The 19,728-nt window shown below is 33.8% G+C and overlaps 2 protein-coding genes across 3 annotated transcripts in view; one reads left to right on the top strand and one right to left on the bottom strand.

Annotated features, from left to right (window-relative positions):
* The window catches only part of oaf (BRICHOS-like domain-containing protein out at first), a 388,097-nt gene that overhangs the window by 118,389 nt on the left and 249,980 nt on the right, over nucleotides 1-19,728 (top strand). The gene's annotated exons all lie outside the window — the stretch shown is intronic.
* On the bottom strand, nucleotides 228-4,584 carry LOC143190614 (uncharacterized). 2 transcript variants are annotated; one of them, XM_076395034.1, is made up of 4 exons: nucleotides 4,155-4,584; nucleotides 3,976-4,094; nucleotides 3,198-3,693; nucleotides 228-3,095 (listed from the first exon to the last, which is right to left on the bottom strand). In XM_076395034.1, exons 1-4 carry the CDS (start codon nucleotides 4,474-4,476, stop codon nucleotides 1,156-1,158), a joined length of 2,877 nt encoding a protein of 958 aa, XP_076251149.1. In that variant the 5' UTR covers nucleotides 4,477-4,584; the 3' UTR covers nucleotides 228-1,155. The 2 variants fall into 2 exon arrangements, with proteins under 2 accessions (XP_076251149.1, XP_076251148.1); XM_076395033.1 differs by having other exon boundaries at nucleotides 3,976-4,584.

The raw sequence follows: 19,728 nt of genomic DNA, 5'->3' as shown, positions 1-19,728 counted from the left end.
ATGAAGATAATTATCAAAACAGAGTGATGAGAGAGGAAACAACTAATGGTCACTATATTATTAATATAATTATACTAGCTGACCCGACAGACTTCGTCCTGTCAAAAAGATTTGTAATGTGGCAGTTTTTGTGCCTACGTATTTTAAAAAATTCTCCTGAACAGAACCATCACCCTGGTGATAGAGCGTTGTGAATAAAAAATAATTAAATAAAACATATATAAGGATTGAAAAGTAAGTAATCGCTTTATTGTTAATCATGTGAATCATAATTATTATTATTATTATCATTATATTGCTTTGTGGTATACGATGTTTTTTGTTTGATTACCTGGCGCATAGATAAACAAATCTGATGGTTTTCCAACACGGGAACAGGCAACATACAATTGACCATGTGAGAAACATGGGTTTTCTAGATTAATACCACAAACACTTAATGATTGCCCCTGGGACTTGTTTATAGTCATAGCAAAAGCAAGCCGTCAACATGTCTATAGGAAATTTGCCATTACCAATGTCAATGAGTTGTTTAGAGAATATGTTTCCAGATTGATCATTTTGCAACTCGACACGCATATTCTTGCTTAAATGAAGTACTTTAACATGTTTCCACAAATTGGAGGACTTTAGACATGCATTGAGTTCATCAGCTGGCGTTGATCGTGGAATCACTGGCAATGTTTGACGAAAATCTCCTGCTAATAAAATCATTGCACCACCAAATCGGTTATTATTGCTACGTAGATCTTTTAAGGTTCTGTCTAAAGCCTCCAAAGATTTTTTATGTGCCATCGTGCATTCATCCCAAACAATCAATTTACATTGCTGCAAAACCTTTGCCATTGCAGAGTTCTTCGAAACGTTGCAGGTTGGAGTTTCATTGCTTTGCATATTTAATGGCAATTTTAGTGCTGAATGGGCTGTTCGACCACCTTCAAGCAAAGTTGCTGCGATTCCCGACGAAGCGAGTGCAAGTGCAATTTTATTTTGTGAGCGAATTGTTGCTAATATTAATGAAATAAAAAAAGTTTTTCCTGTACCACCAGGTGCATCTAAGAAATAAATCCCTCCAGTTTCATCATTTGTTACTTTCATAAGAGTTTCAAATACATACTTCTGTTGTTCATTTAACAGTGGAAGATTTGTTTGAATTTATTCTTTCAAAGCGTTGAGATCATACAGTCTTTCTCGATGCAACTCTTGGTTAAAAGCGTCATGCATTGGACGATTGGGCGCGGTCAGGCCTAATTGAATTAATAGTTTGTTTGACATTATCAAGCACATGTCCTCAATTGAAATCAATGCTTCATTGTAAATTTCTTCACTGATTTGTATATTTGGATTTCCCATTCTATTCCGTATTTGATACAAAATATCATCACACATATAATCTTTGTACTTCATCCACAAATCAATTGGGTTTGATGGGAAGCATGTAGATATGATTATAGAAAACAATGTTCGTATTTGATGAGTGTGTGATGATATTACAGCATCATTGAGAATTTGATCCCAATGAGCGTCATTTTCAAGCAATTGCAAACGTTGACAGGCTTCTCTGTAGGATCCACACAATTCACCATCAACAGTTCGTAACTGTTGGAATGATGTTGGGCCACGTACATTGACTAATAGCAGTCGTAAATAAAAACATTCATCATTGCTTGGATGTACTGAATAAATCCGGCCAATCGCATCGGTGGAATATACATCTGTATATCCTGGAACTGGTTTTCCTTGTTTCCGTCGTATAAATCTCCTTGAGGATTGATTCCAGGTATAATATTTTGGCATTTCAGAATATAGCAATGTTTGTGCGAAATCATCGTTTTGGCATGTCTCAAAAAAACTGGTTAATGTAGTAGATGGTGGCTGAGCAGCTCTTTGTACTGCGTTCTGTGCTGTAAAATACACTCTTTGTCCATTTTCTAAATGCACAGCTAAGTGAACAACAGAAGGGTGTCTCTCATGAATAGGAAAAGAAAATATTCGCCAAACTGCTTCATTACTACTGACATAGCGGCCCATTTGGTATTGGGTAACTTCATCATTAGAATTCTCTGCACCAATTCCAATCACAGCCATATCACTCCCTTTGGTTACATATTTGCAAATGTATTTAATCGATTTCACTGAATGGCAAGATTCAACGTTGATGTGTGCTTTGAATGTCTTTGATAAAATGGGTGAATATGGAACAATCCAACGATTATCTATTTCAATATCTTGTTGATTTAATTTGACAATTGTTGATTTTCCATTGTCTGCTGTCGATCTGCGACGATACAATGGATAACCGTCATTACCAGTAATTGTTTCCGATATTAATGTCCGTGGATATCGTTTTGAACATTTACCATCCATCATACACGGTGAATTTTGATTAAGAGTTCCACAGGGACCATGTATCATGTTTTTGATAACTACCTCATGCAATCCAGGATCTACTTGTACATTAGGGATTTCAGCTGATATCACTGCATCAACTTCATTTGGCCTTATCTTTTCAACCAACCAAATCAAAATGTGTGCATGTGGCAATCCTCGTTTCTGCCACTCCACAGAATACATCCAGCAGCGTGTCTCACCAAACACATTATGTTTTACGATGAAATTCATTAAAGATTTCAACTTTTGTCTAAAGACTCTGGCTGTAATATCATGACGATCAATGGGTGATTGCCCAGGGAATAACTCCTGCTTAATTTCTATCCATTGCGGATTGCATGTAAATGTGATGAACAAATCTGCTGTACCATAATGACGAACATACGACATGGCATCTTGAGCATATTCGTGCATATGCCGAGGGCTTCCGATGTATGTTGCTGGAAGAATAGTCATCCGACCGACATTCTGTGCATTTCCATCAGTATTAATCGCATCTCGAAGGTGAATATACTCTTCAGATCGGAGTTTGGTTTGATTCAACCTGATGAATGTTAATCTCTCCGTTTCAATTTTAACATAAATGTCAACAACATATTTGTGATATAATCGCCGACATTTCAATATGTGATTATCTTCATTTTCCCGAATCATTAGGCGGTATGAATAGTTCATTGAACTGACTTTTTTGTTGGTTTCAGAACCTGTAAATAGATTTTGTTTTAATAACATTCAAATATAAAATTAAAATACGTAATATAGTGACTGAGATATTATCGCCATAGCTAAACTAATATTTTAGTTACCTGTAATGGGATTTATCATTTTTATTGAGAAATCGTAGCCATCTTCACCTTGCCAAAATATAATGGGATATTGCAGTGCATCATATGAGCGGTGTATTTCCTTTATACGTTGTAATTGATCATTCCGACGATGTAAAACAATATCACGGGATTCCAAGTTTTCTCCAACTACAACGACAGCAACTTCATCAATAGTTGGTGCATTAAAACGTCTTGTATGTTGACCTGCAGGTGTTTTATCAGCTCTGATTACAATTTTGTGATTATCGGATGGCATCAGATCCAGGGCAGTTTTAAACAATATAATCAATTGATTGTGTTGATGAAATAAAGTTTGTAATTGTTCTACAATAGACCTTTTTACTAAATTGTTATGTGCACAACGCAGATCAATTTCTTGTGGTGAATTGCCCATAAAATAAATTTGCAGGAATTTGTTGTCGCTATCTGACACTGGTAACAGTGAACCTGCTCTGTGATATATTTGCCCTTGTATCTGTAAATAAAAAAATATTATGGTGTGGTATAAATTAATGGATTGTCAATGATCAAACTTAAATAATATTTGATCTTAAAAAGTATATATTTAGTTTTAACTAATATCTATCAAATATAAAATATAATAAAGTGTCACTGAAACTGAATCACCATATAATATGATGACTAAGTGATATATTTCGTAATGATTAAGAAATTGAAGATTAGTAACACATCTTAACTTTGGTGACAGAAAATTTTGTTCGCTAAAATAATTATGAGTAACTGCTATAATACATACCTTGAAAGTTGGCATAAAATTTTCCCGAACTGCATTTGTTGCCCCAAATGAAGTCATTTGAAAGCAATTGTTATATTGTTGAATATGTGTCAAAAAGTGTATAGAATCTGTTCCTATTCCTGAAACCAATGAGTACAATGGTTCTGGTGGTGGATCCAATTGTATCAATTTCACTTTACCATTTGCGCAACACAATCCATTGGCTTCGTTTTTGTATTTTAATGCCTTACAGTGTGAGCAAACCAAGTTCATAGAACCAATAACAACCCATTGGTAGTTACTGTAGTCAATTGACACATCGTAACTGAAAGCAGCTGGATTCAAACTTGCGCGATTATTAGTTGAATGTCGCGCTCGCGCTTCACGCGTTTGTGATATCCGAATTCTTTCACGTTCATTTCCGTCGTCACGTTCTTGTGCAGTACGATTAGATCGGTAATTAGCTTGGTTTATAGCATTTCTGGTTCTTCTACCTAAATTGCTTCGTCTTATAGGAGGCATATCAAATATAAATTATTTTTTCACTAATCACGAACTAAACAAACACTAACTAACTAAACACTCTGCACAAAACACGATATACGAATTTGTTTCGTGTATCACTTGACAATTCATCTGTCATCTGTCAAAAGTCATCTGTAACAGACAACTTTTTTTTTTAAATTTGATATGACTTGAACTCAAATCCTTTTAAGCCGTACGAATTGTTTTATTTATTTAAAATTTGAATTAAATTTTAAACAAATAAAAAATTTTAAATAAATAAAACAATTCGTACGGATTAAAAGGATTTGAGTTCAAGTCATATCAAATTTAAAAAAAAAAAGTTGTCTGTTACAGATGACTTTTGACAGATGACAGATGAATTGTCAACTGATACACGAAACAAATTCAAACAAAAAGGGCTATTTTTAGGGTTTTTCCAGCAATAATTCTAATTTTTCTCGCCGTAAAAACCATCCCTGAACTTCAACGAACATTTTAAAAAAAGATTTGGCCAAATTGGTCCAGGCGTTGTTGAGTTATGCGCTTAGGAACATATTTTGCGATTCATTTTTATATATAAGATTACTTATTATATAACTGTGGGAAATTGTATTATAGAGTGTGAAAGCCTTATGAGCATGTATGTTATTGTCTAAAATATATATGGACGTTTGGTTAAAATGTATGAGTAGAGAAATAATACTTACCGTTTTGCAAATATGGCAAAGGCATTAAGGAGAATGCAGTGATTAAATGTAGTTTTATCAAGAAAGATGTATGGTAGTAACAGAACAAACCACGTGGAAATATATTAATATCAAAACGGCTTTAGAAGGAAACATTGCATCGAAGGAAACAAGAACTAAGCAAAAAAGGTAAATATGTTTTCTAATAAAGTAAAATACGTTAGTCAGATATACAACTGTTAATTAGATGGGGGATGGGCCTTCGACCTACATATACTAATGTGGAAAAAATATCTATATAAATATAATAAAACGATTCTAACCTATTAATTATTGTGGTTGTATAATTCATTGTAGATTTAAATTTCTCGATAATATATACATTAGAGTTACTATAATGTTAAAGTATATTAGACGATATTTTTGTTTCATTATTTTATTTAGATTAGAATTTTGTTATAGGTCAAAGTCAAAATGTACTAAAACTCAGAGTCGGCGTGGCAACGTTGCGAAATTTTGACAGATCACGTGGGTTCACTGCTGTTTTGAATTGACTATATATCTGGACTTTAAGAAAAATATGCAAGAAAAATTACTGGATAGATGTAGTTAATTACTAGTGGCAATTTGTATGCTAAGAAATTTTAAATAGAAAATATTTATTTGAAAAATTACAGGTTGGTTATATTTAATAACTAACTATAATGTGTGTGCGATCTGTTTATAATTAAAATAAGCATGATTTATATACTCATTCTGTAAGGTTATTTGATTGAATATTTTCAGATGATACGTTCAAAAACGACACTTAAATAAACTGGCTCTTTTGCTTCCGCCGAGCCCTCTTTTTCGTTAACTAAAATCAACCCCTTACACAAAGCCAGTCCAATATAACAAATCGCCAACGTATAACATACAAAACCCGGCCTGCGACTGATTAATTTCGACGACTCGACCCCTCCGCCGTCCCCCCATCCTCCCCAACTCCTCGCGAGACAATGGGTCCATTTATTGATAAATAAATCAGGTCCTAAAACGCAGAATAAGTTCAAAGGAGGACTGGATGAATTAAAAGGGTCGACGTCAGATGGCGCCTTTGTAGACCGTGCCCTCGGGAAAGCTTTTAAATTTTCAGGGACCTGAATGGGGATAAATACGTGGCATTTTATCAGTTTATTTTCGGTGTGTGATCCTGGAAGCAGCGGCGATAAGGAACGGAAACGGGAAGGTAAGTGGTGGGCACCGCGTTTGATGGGTCTCCGGCGAGTTCAATGAGCGGGATCGTCATACTTCCCCCCAGATACGTTTCACTACTTATTGAGCAGTTATTCTGTCAGTTTTTCGTCTATATTTAGTCTGATAAGGGTGGGTTATCTTAGGAATAGTAAGGATATTTAATTTAATCTAATTAGATTTGAAGGTTCAATTTGATTTTCCATTTTGCCACATTTTAACTGATCACATAGTATACAAAGAAATACAGATTTAACTTTATAGGAAATTTTAGAGAAATGTTTCGCGACGTCCAACATCTAGATGTCGTTACTTTTAACTGATTACTTGCTTTACTTGCTGTGCTAAGAGCCGCAACTGGATCTGATTGGCTTGATTGGCGTTTATTGTCATAGTGTAATAGAGAGAAAACTCAATAGTTATCTCTGGAGAAAAGTTTTGCTTTGCCCAACGTCCAGATGGTTATATCGACCATTCAAGTAATTTTATTGGCCAATTTATGTATATATATATATATATATATATATATATATATATATATATATATATATATATATATATATATATCTAAAAAATTATAAATATATGACTTTGGAGAAAATCAAGATTATCTCTTCCGTCTTTTTCTTTTATTTATATTTGTTTAATTCCATCAATTTAATACAATCTATTAGAATTCTGTCTATTTATTTTCTTATACTGAAAGCAAACTATGAGTATTTCCCTGTTAAAATTCTGTTCACCTGTTTTATCCAAAAGTATATGGCGCACCTTATTATTTTTAATATTCGATCTGTAAGGTCATTATGTACAATTAGTACTGTACAATTAAAAGATTTTAAATTTACATTTTTTATAGACATTTAACACAAAATATGTTATCGACGTTGTAATATCGCGGAATAAAAGTAGACAGATAGTTCAAAGACCTACTGTCACTATATATAAAACAATTTTCTGGGGCATGAGACATTGCCTTGCCTCGTTTGTTCGCACAGGAACATCTGGAATTGGTTGGAGTCGGTATAGGGTCAAATTGCAATTTCTCAACTCCTGATAGTGATCCAATCTCATCCCCCGTTATAATTGAATGTACCGATGATAAGCACTTTAAATGATTTCTCAAACATACTAGCCGATGGTTCTATATTCCTGAATCCAGGACCTCTAATAGATCCAAAAATATTTCAAGCTATCATGGTTAAGTATAATTACACAATATTTTTTTCTTTAATGCTATGAGGGGGATCAATGTAGTTATTAAATTTTTAATTGATGACATTTAAAAAATGTGTTCTTACATGGGTAATAAACACTATTTAAGTCTTGAATTGCTTAGCTCCAAAATTCCTAGTGTATTGAACTTCGGTTAAGTCTTAGAAGGTTTGCATTCAGTACCTATTATTTCAGTGGTTGCTGAACTATTAAATAATTTATCCAAGAACAAAACTATATCACCTTTTACATTACTTCTTTCGGAAGGGGATTAATTTCTAAAATTATATCATATATCGATATCTATATAATTATTAATATGAATAAAGTTACCCCAACTTACAACAAAATATGCTGTAACAATCACATCTGTCTTTGATACTTAATCCAGTTAGTTTGCGGTTTTCAATATTGTCAACCATTTTTTCAAGATAGGTCAACACTTATTAGTAAATTTTATCTTTTCAAAGTATCATCCTCTAGTGTTCTTATATCTCACAAGGTCGTACCTAATTTTTTCTCTTATTCTAATTTAGCTTTGTTCAGCTTTTATTCAACAAATTCTAGCAATACTGGTAAATGCCTAATTTGTATCAGTTACTGCAATGTTTGCTACTATTTTTGATGGACAAACCGTAGTTATGGATTGACTACTGAACTGACTATCTAGCTTTTAGTTTAACCTAAAACAAAATGTATAGAAAAGTTATAATTAACTTTAACACTACTTAGAGTTCAATTGTATTATTGTTGTTGTATATGTATATTATTTCTCTCGTACCACTTTCAAAGTTTTTATTTGAACAAAAGGAATACAATTTTGGCATATGCTAACTTCTATTTTAGTAGTCTTGAAAATTAATGAAATAAAATGAAATGAAACATGCAAACGCAATAATAATAATTCGAATGTTTCATTTGATAGTAAAACGTAACCACGACTGAAATATTCGATAGTTGTTTTCTTTCGATGGTACCCGACACTAATGTTTATACTTTGGTAAAAAGTATCTTTTTTTAGATTTGAACAAACATTCATCGCTGGACCGCACTCACACACGTGACGATTAGGTTAGTTTTAATTAATACCGGCGAAATTATTCGAGCAAAATCGAGTGTTGGTAACAAACTCATCCGCGACGTCGCTGACTGAAACAACAAATTATTAATCAGCGAAACTCCAAATAATGAACGGTGTTCATAATGAATTTATATTGCTATTAAATAGGATTTAACGAATCCATTCTGGACCAGAGATGTTCCGTTTTAATTTATGCGCTTCTGTGGTGAAGTTTTATATTTCGGTTTAAAGTTTATTTGGCAATTACTGAACAGGATTTGGTCAAATGGTTTACATATGAAACCGCAATGAGAGGGATCGCTATTTATTGTTAGTTTAAACTCATTGAATTACATATTTGGTTTATAATATTCTTGTATAGAACAAAAAGTTGTTTTGAATCTAAATCAATTTAAATTCATGAAATTGCGAATATTAATTTAATTGTTATAATTGTTAATTGTATTTTTTATTAATCTCCTAGAACGTCAACAATCTGCCCCTGAGCAATAAGTATTATTATATGATTTCAGTTATATAATATGACCATCCTGAGATGTAGATCATGTAAAATGTATAATCTAAGTCTTATTCTAGATATTATTCTAATTTATTTTAAAGCTTATCCTAACTTATTCTAAAAGTTATTCTAACTTATTCTAGATATTATTAAATTTCACTCTATATGTCTATTAATTAGTTCGTATGTTAGTTTGCGTTTGAGCATATGCATTACACTGTCATCGCGCACAGTTAACAGTTTGGAGAGTGCATTAGGATGCACTAATAATCTTCCAGAGTACTTTGCACTAACACTACGAATCACACTCGTTATGGGTTCTAAGGTATATCGCGCTAAATCAGTTTGTTGGACACGTAATATAAGGATCGACGATGACTCTTAACACTTTATTCTGGAACATTTGGAGAATATCTATGTTAGATTTGCTAGTAGTACCACATAGCTCAATTCCATAGGTCCAAATGGGCCTAAGTACTTATAGAGTTGACTTAACAGCAAAACCTTGCTATCTAATCGTAATTTAGATTTACGCCCTATCAGCCAGTACATTTGGTTTAGTTTATTCGCAAGCTGTTTGCGTTTTGTCACTATATGTTTTTTCCATGTCAAACGTCGATCAAAATGCATTCCCAGTTATTTAACGTGGTCTGCTTGTGGAAGTCCATGATTATTCAATTTTACTGAGGAACTTCTACAAAGAGTGAATGTCACAATGGTAGATTTTGTCTCATTTGCTTTGATACGCCACGTTTTCAACCACAATTTGATTGTGTTAAGATGAAGTTGGAGGTTTCTTGTTGCTAAATAGTTTTGAATTCCTTGATTTTGTTCCTTATTTTTTAGCCCTTTCAGATTTTTGTGACCTTGTTGAATTTTCTTTTGTTTTCTTCTGTACTGATTGGTTGCCAGGTCTTTCGCAGTTTTCTCTTCTCGGAAATGTTTTGTTTAATTGTAGATGAAATATAATTAAACTTTTGATATGTCTCGCTATTGCGTACCATATGGCCTCTTGTATAGTTTTTGTTATACTTTTTTTACTGCTATTTCAGTATCTCTTTCTGTTTTTAGAGGTAAATTTAGATATATTAAACTAATATATATAATTAATACTAATATTAATCTAATTTCTATCTAAATATTGGTCACTTAGTTTTGGTGTTATGCAAAGAAGGTGGTTTTGTTTTGCTGAGAATATTTGAGTTCACTGTTATAATGACTGAGTGATCCGTTGATAGACCGAAGTATGATTCAGCTTTGCACGTTTTGGTATCAATATTTTTTGTAACAGAAACTTCTATGGTATCGGGAATTTTATTCCTATCTGACGGCCAATATGATGGCTCACCAGTAGAGATATGCTGTAAATAATGTGCCTTCATTGCTTTGACCAGTTCTTTGCCTTTTGCTGTTATTAATCTATAACCCCACGTTACATGTTTAGCATTGTAGTCTCCTCCGGCAATGAATCTATTACCCAGCGTGTTACAGAAAGAAAAGAAGTTAACAAGATGTCTAGGAACCATATAATTAAATATTGCCATAAAAAAGACCAAAAGCGTTTAAATCAAACACAGCCAATATAGTTAAAAGCAAACTTGAAAGCCACCACTATATACGAAAGCTCCCAAAAATCTTCAAACTATGATCAACTATGAACGCTACTATTCTTGATTCACAAACCCCATTATTAAATTGACTACCTCGAGCTTTCGATTAACATATTGTGCATTTACTAGCCTAAAATTAATGAATTATCATACTTTTGAGCTGAAAGAAATCTCAGTTAACACATCAATAACAACAATAATTTATTTACTTATACTCTTATATAATAATGCATTGTATTTTCCTTGTCATTAGATAGATCATTAGGGTGTCGTTGATAATGTTATATTTTGTTTATTTGATACTTGTTTATTTTTGTTAGTAAACTTAATTATTTCATTGTATGTACTGTACTCACTGTACACTGTTCTTAAATCTTAGCAAAATGCTGTCTAATTTCTTCTTCTCTGAATTTCATTCACACATTCTTCGACTTCCACTCTCAACAAATTCTAGCTACGTTTTACCTATGAAATAAAATTTAAAATCATTACTAAAATATATTATATTTAAAATAAATGTCTAATTATTACCAATTACTACAATTTTTGCTACTATTCTTGATGGGCAAGCCTCATTAATGCCTTGACTACTTTCAACACAACAAAAAACATTTTCTTCTCTGTTCTTGTTATCACTAAATTTTGGCATATGCTGACGCCTGTTCGATGTCATTTGAAAATGATGTGTCATAAATTTGGTAGCTAACATTCCCACTATAAATCAAATTAATGCTGTTCGGATTAAAAAAATAACCTTACATTCTGCCCTTATATGTGTTAAACCACCAAGAATAACACTTTAATTATTTAACATTTATAATTACCATAGCATGTAACACAAAATTTAAATATCCTAGATTTTATTGTTGTTTTGACTTGATCGACTGTACTGATCCACTCGAAAACAATGTACCGCCATTAGAAAAGTAGGAGAGTACGGATGCGCAAAATCCGGAGATAAATGTGGAGTAATGTATTCGCAGTTCTTGACTCACCTTAATATGACCCAATCCAGTACAGTGATCGATGTGAATTTCGACATTATCTTTATTGTTATTTTTAGAGTAACCAATTAAGTGAGGTTAAATAGAATTCACAGTTTACCTCACCAAATATTAAGATATTTTTTACTGTGCGTTAATTTTATCATTTTGAGGTCATCGGTTTTCGGTAATATAGTGAATAAATGCCGAAAGAATAACATAATCATAAACTTTCCATATTTTTCATGTATACACAATATATATGTATAATAACATTTTGTAAGAACCCTTGAGACTGATTTATTAAAGCCTGAATAACGCTGCGGAATTATGCTAAGACCATAAAGAACAGACAAACATAACGATCGAGGAACAATCCTGATTCTGGTGAATAGAAAATGACCGAATATATTATACATGTTAAAAAGGGGATATTATGGAGGAAACTGGTTCAGTTTCCCATTCCTCCGGGACCTAGTACATCGTTTTATTAAAATGGATCATACGGAATTTCCAAAGGGGAAAAAAGCACCGGGTAAGACGACACTAAAAGTTTCCTTTCTCTTTTTCGTAGCCATCAACTGGAAATGTGGAAAAATGGGAATGAATCGTTCGGCGCGAGGACGTCTCTAGATAAGCCTTTGTCGAGATTCGTCTAGCGTGGTAAGACCAGAGACGCCTTCATTTCGGACATATTAAAATTTCAGATGATACCATGTTTCGTTCCTGGATAAAATAGTTTTTGCTTTTTGTGATAATAAAAATTTGTTTTATTTTGTCGTACTGTTAAAAACGAATATATTTTTAATTTAAAATTACATACCGCTTTATATAATCAAAAAATAATTTTATTACAGGAAAGCTACATTATTTAAAGTAGTATTTGGGGATATTAAATTCAAAAATAACTACTGAAATCATACCTCACAAATAGACATTTTATTGTGAACTGGTGACGAATACACTGACCTACATCCGATATATTTGGGTGTTCCGCAGGGTGATATTCTTAGCCCATTTTTATATCTATTGTATACAGCTGACCTAGCGAACTCAACAAATATTACTGTTGAAGCATATGCTAACGACACTGCGATTTTATCTAAACAGGATCCAATATCAGCCACAAGAAACCTCCAACTTCATGTTAGCAATGTCGAATTGTGATTGAAAACGTGGAGTATCCAAGCAAATGAGACAAAATCTACCCATGTGACATTCACTCTTTGTAAAAGAACTTTTCGCTCAGTAGAAGTGAATAATTATAAACTCCCGCAAGCAGACAACGTTAAATATCTGAGAATGCATTTGGATCGACGTTTGACGGGGAAAAAACATATTGTTACGAAACGCAAACAACTTGGGCTTAAACCAAATGTACTGCCTGATATATCTAAATTATTATTAGATTACAAGGTTTTGCTGTGAATGCTTAGATCCATTTGGACTTATGGTATTGAACTATGGGTCACTACTAGCAAATCTAACTTAGATATCCTCCAGAGGTTCCAGAATAAAGTGTTGCTAGTCATCGTCGATCGATGCCCCATATTACGTGTTCAATATACTGATTCAGCATGATGTTCCCTTAGAACTTATAACGAGTGTGATTCGAGGTGCGAAATACTCCTTAAGACTGTTTGTTGAATCTTTTTAGTGTTTTTGTCGGTAACAACCTCTTTTGGGCGTCCACTGCGTTCACCGTTTTCGGTGCTAATTTCGCCACGTCTAAACTTAGCATACCGATTCTTGATGGTTGATTTTCCTGGGACAGTGTTCGTAAACTCGGCATCAAGCCATGTTTTTGCTTCAACTGTATTTTTTTCTTTCAAAAAGCAATATTTTATCAACACGCGAAATTATTTTTATTCATTTTTCTTCACAATAAGAAAAGTTGCTTTACTCAAGATTTTATAATTCACAAACTAATGATCCGACAGCTGTCGAATTTATACACGCATTTTTGAGGGTTAGGGTTAACTAAAAACATTTGGATTTAATTGATGATTTGAAATTGAAATTGATGAGTTAACATTTCCACAAACGATACAACCACTCAAGATCGATATATTATTTAGTCGACTCCATATTTCTTTTACGCCACTATAATTACCGTATCCAGAAGCAACTAGCAAACCGACTAATAGCATTCAAAAGAAAAAAAAATCCAATTTCTCCGAAACCAACTGTTCGTATTTCTCGGCGCCCACCTTTTCGCAGTCGCGGCTTTTTCCCCCGGTCACAGAACCGACAAAAAACACATTTTAAGAATGGAAAAACAAGCAGAAATTTCGGGACGTCCGTCAAACATCGGGCAAATCGTTCGGTAGCGGAACCGGCGCCCTATCGATCAAATATCGACGGAATTAAAATCGGACAATGCCGCTGGAAGTTTTTAAAAGGAATCAATTCCTAACAATAAAACCCAAACAGTACGAAAGGCTTTTATAAAGTTGTTCGATTCCGATGGCGTTCCCGGCAACAATGAGCCCGAAATTGTAGTCGGAGGGAATTATTTCTATTTTTAATTCTTTTATTTATCGGGCCATTTCCGATTGGGTTCGCTCGGTTCAAGGGCGACGTGTATATCAATCATTTCTTCTTTTGTCGTTACCCTAATTAGCTACCTAACTGCTGTACGCAATCTACGAGATTGTGTTAATGTTTTACTAAAATCAATTGTTGTTTGTACAATAAATATCACAAAAATTGATCATATATTAATGTACAGACATGAAAGTTATTTAAATACAGCATGCGAAAACTTTAAATTTCAACTCAGTAATCAACAATATTATCCTTTAGCTTATTCGGTCCAAGATCTGTGAACTTCTCCACTATTAATCTGACCGCAAGCATATATATACCAATGGCTCCAAATCTTGTAGCGGGCTTGGCAGAGCATTTGTGGAGGACAATCGGACATTTCAGACAGAGTTTAGTAACTGAACTCTTTGCGATATTCCGAGCTTTATCCTACATCACAACACAATCCTTCAAAGAATGGCTAATTCACTACCTATTCCCGAAAAGCTCTCGGATGTTTCCTGGAACGGAAGTTCAACCATCCCCTAGTCCCCCACTTATTATCAATCATCCGTACCCTCTATCTGAATGGTTTCAGGACAAGTTTACTGTGGATCCCTTCTCACGTTGGTATACCTGGAAATGAGTGCGCGGATAGTGCGGCTAAATCGGCGGCCTCCCCCCCCCCTATCACAAATATTTGTATCCATACTGACCTTATCCCATTCGTTATCCCATTGTTCCAGGAGGCCAATCACAATAGGCTCTTTGAGATTAAAGTTAATTTTTTCTCCTCTCTTCGCGTTCCTTCCCTTCGTCACCATGCCATAGCTTTGAATCAACTGATATTGGGACGCTGTCGTTTCTCGCACGGTCACTTGATGACTTCGAGCTCGCCTGCTGACTGTGAATTTTGGGCTCATCCAGATTAGAACTAAGTATGGGCTGCAAAATTTTAGAAATGTATTAACAGGGGAAATGGTAATGCGTGATGTCTGGATAGAACTTCTACTTCGTTATGGTTGTGTTTGTAGTATTGTATTTTTGTCCATTTCTAAATTGTATATACATTTATTCATTAATTTATTATTTTATATATGCACTCTATGTCTGTCCCCATCCCCTCTATATCAATACCGTACTGTTGTATAGTAGCTCAAATGTCCAAAAAAGCTACCAAAAAAAAACAGTCCTATCCAAACAAATCATTCGATCAAAACTAGTCAGTTAGGGACGCGGTAGAAATTTGGAGATAGGAGAAATTAAATGCCATGCTCCTAAATCTGAATCAATGGCATCAATGGATATCCCTCCGCTACAAGCAGACAACAATCAGCAATTTGCGGTCACAAATCAGGAGAATGCTATCTTATTGGCAGAGTCTTTTCATTTTCAGATATCGATTACCATGCAGATAAAGCCCCCGGCATCATCGCTTTCCACTTGACTTGCAGAGGATGCACCTTGACGCTCCAGCAAGTTATGGTTAGAAAGAAGTTTTCAGGTTAATTTTGTGTTTACAAAAGTTTGTTGAAAATGGCATTCATACGGAAAGCTTTTATAAAGTTGTTCGATTCCGATGGCGTTCTCGGCAACAATGAAGCCAAAATTGGACCTGACGGGAATTATTTCTATTTTTAATTATTTTATTTATCGGGTCATTTCTGATTGGGTTCGCTCGGTTCAAGGGCGACGTGTATATCAATTCTTTCTTCTTTTGTCATTACCCAAATTAGCTAAGGAACTGCTATACGCATTATATTAAATTGCGTGAAAATTATAGTAAAATCAATTCTCGTTTATACAATAACTGTCCTAAAAATTGATCAGATTTTAATTTACAGTCACATTAATCCAACGATTGCCTATTGCAGTTTATAAATTCGTTTCAATACCAGACAATGTTTCCTTCCCATTTTATTCTAGTTAAAAAGAGATATAATTCTGTCGATACGTTCAAATATGTAACCGAATGGGCCTGCAAAAATCGTTCGATTGTCAAATCTCTACAAAATTCCTCAAAACAGTGATGAGAGATTGTATACCGACTAGCGCTGTTTTGGTGGTTTGCTTGTTTTGATAAATTTCAAGTCGGTGCATAATATTTGTGCTACACATAGTCAGTCAAAAACAGATGACGTCTCTTATCAATAACTCCGAATAGGAAGGAGGTAATGAGGTATATATATACGTTCTTACCAGTAAAATGCGTTAGAGAGGTAGGTATTGATACTATTAAATATTAAGCTGCTGGGATATTTATTGGAAATATGTTTATTGTGTTGCAGCTGGTCTGAATATTCGTATGAACAATATAACTAAATTTTCGTAAAAAAAAGGAAAACGATATAATTTTGGTTAATGGTTGCTATTAGGAAACGCAGGATTAAAATAGTATAAAGGTAACCCACGAAGAGGTCCAATACAACTTCCAGACATTGACAAAAGAATTAAATTTTTAAAAGTATATAATTAAGGGAGACTTGTTGACTTTGTTGAATTTTGTTTACCGACATATGTATCTTAAGATGGAACATTAGGGCACCCTCGGAAAGACGTTAATAAAAAGACAGCAAAAGTTGATGGAAAAAGTTAAAAATTATAATAACATTTGATTAGGTTTTGTAAATCATAATATTTTCAATAATTCATTGCAGATATATTGCTCTTCATGCTAGAAACAGGAATCCAACAAAAAGATCTCAATAATAAAAAATAAATAATAATAAATCATGTTAAAGGGTGAGGTATTCCAAATTTTCACCTGATTAATACTAATGAAATGTTTAATTGGATTCTATGCAATTTACTTTTTTAGAAATAGCCCTGACAAAACCTGACAAAAGATACATAGTAGATCAAACGTCTGAATAATATGGCCACAGAAGGTAACGAATTGTTATGGGATATCGCAAAGAATTACTACAGCACATACGCGGACAAACAACGATATACAGACGGGAACTATTTGGAAATATAACCTCTACAATAACACCCTTGCATTTGGATGAACTCCATCAGGCAGAACCACATCAGAGAGGAAGGCATTGACAAATGCCTCCTTTTCAATCATACACTAGTGTTAGGTTGGAAATTAACAGCTTTGCTATTGACTTTGCTTTGAATAGTGATTGAGAATGTGACAGTCAGTGAATGAAACTTTCTATGTGGTACGAGGGTCACTATTTATATTTCGGGAATAGGAAAAATAAAGAAATAGTTAAGCTGCGAATATAGTTTTATTGTTTTTCAAAGTACTCGCCACGATGATCTATCCACTTTTTCATATGCTTAAACCAATTTTCAAAGCATTTATTCCATACCAAATGAGGCATCTTCAAAACAATTTTTTGAACGCTTCACCAGCTTCTTCGGACAATGAAAATCGTTGACCACGCAGTTTATTCTTCCCGGATGGGAACAAAAAGTGATTCGGTGCCAAATCAAGGCTCTACGGCGGATGACCTATCAATTCGATGTTTTGAGTGCTCAAATAGTCTCTTGCTTGAGCCGATGTGTGAGAGCTCGCATTGTCATGATGAAGAAAAATCCGGCGTCTCTTGTTTGTTTTCCTTATTTGAACGAAAACTTCTGGCAAACAAATGGTTGTGTACCAATTAGAATTTACTGTTCTACGATCCTCTAGAGACACTGATGCAATATGACCAGTTTTCCCGAAGAAACAGGCCACCATTTCCTTTGAAGTGCTTCGTGCGCGAACAACTTTGTTGGATTTGGTTCATCTTGGAACACTTGGATTCAGTCGACTGCTGATTACTTTCAGGCTCATACGAATATATATCCATGATACGTCAGGATTCATGGCACCAACGCGAGAATAACTTTCGCACAGCTAAGTGTTCATGTAAAATCGCATATATGCTGGTAGAACTAATGTTTACGGATACCGCCATCTTACAATAGGTGACATGACGATCTTGCTTAATCATTTCGCACACAGCATCGATGTTTTCTGGCACAACAGCCGATTTTGGACGAACTTCACAAAACTCGTCGAACAGCGAACTACGACAACGATTGAATTCATTAAACATCGATACACAGTGGTTTTTGATAGTGCTTCGTCGCCAAAAGTCAAATTAAGTTGTGATAATCCACGTCGAAAATCATAAAAAATCATCGCACGAAAATGTTCATGATTCTGTTGCATTTTGTGCTGAGACGAAACTTTCAACTAAATATAAAATAAACAAATAGCGTCCGTGCGACAAAATGTTCTGAGTACGTATATCGTCAAAAATGTCAAACTTCACGATGGAAGCGTAAGTCGATTCACGAAAGAGTGACTAAATAGTGATGATAAATAGTGACCCTCGTATTATTATTCAATGTTGATAATACTAAGACAGGGTGATGACAATGGAAACCTCTAAAGATGGACTACATATTTTTTTTTTGTTTTGAATTCAGGATATGTATGCTAACATATTGAACAACCTAATATCAACTATCGAATTAGTTAACATTTTACTAAAATATTTTGAAAAATGACCTATCTAAGAGCAATATTCCATAAAATTAGTTAAAACCACAGCGTGTACGCACAAGTTCCCGGAGTTAATTTGAAGTTTTTGACGTTGCTGATAAATAAAATGAAAATTAATCGTTCTGCTTTCATTAGATGCGTAAATTCATTTATCTGCATCAAACTATCCCGTACTAGGCGTCATATTAATAAATCCATAATAATTTACTAATTACGATGAATGAACTCGTTAAATTTCGGTTCATCATGGATGTCCAACGCACGGCCTTTCATTGTTGTCTTGCTTTTATTTGTTGTCTGTTGATAGAAGCAATTTTCATTGTGTTAACCCTATATGAAATGAATCCTGTCAGTATAATTAGTATTTTGATATGAATATCGTTTTAGTATAAATTTTAAATTTAGAGTTATATAAGTTATGAAATGTCAAGTGTTTAAAATGCAAACACTTTTATTTTACTTTAAAATATATTTAATTTTATGAAAATAAGTGGAGGTTTGTTGAGCACTGATACAAAACGATACTAAATGTTTAATTTAGCGTTGGGAAATATAGACTGAAAACTTAAAAACGTTCGACTGTTTTTTTTCAATTCATGATGTTAGACGAACCTGTACGAACCATTTTCTGTATAAATTGTGGGAGAAGAAATGACGGAGATAATTGCTTGGAACAGTTAATTTTATATGTGCCTGTGTTTTCTAATGGTAGTATAAGAGATGTACATATTCCTTCACGTTCTAACTTAAGGAAAAAAAATACTGAAGACTATTAACATGCAGTTAATAATTTAATTTTAAACGAAGTAGAATTACTGCTATGTTTGAATGTTCTGTGGATCTGTAAAAAGGAATGGAATTTTTCTGTGGATTGTAATAATACCCCATAAATGTTTTATCGTATTTTAATATGTTAATTACTATTTA

This window comes from Rhynchophorus ferrugineus, unplaced genomic scaffold (genome assembly GCF_030347505.1).
Source record: "Rhynchophorus ferrugineus isolate W39M unplaced genomic scaffold, kcgeb_rfMv2 rfM2, whole genome shotgun sequence".
NCBI classification, from domain to species: domain Eukaryota; kingdom Metazoa; phylum Arthropoda; class Insecta; order Coleoptera; family Curculionidae; genus Rhynchophorus; species Rhynchophorus ferrugineus.
The sequence above is the reverse complement of the archived record's forward strand: the minus strand, read 5'-3'. Positions and strand labels throughout refer to the sequence as shown.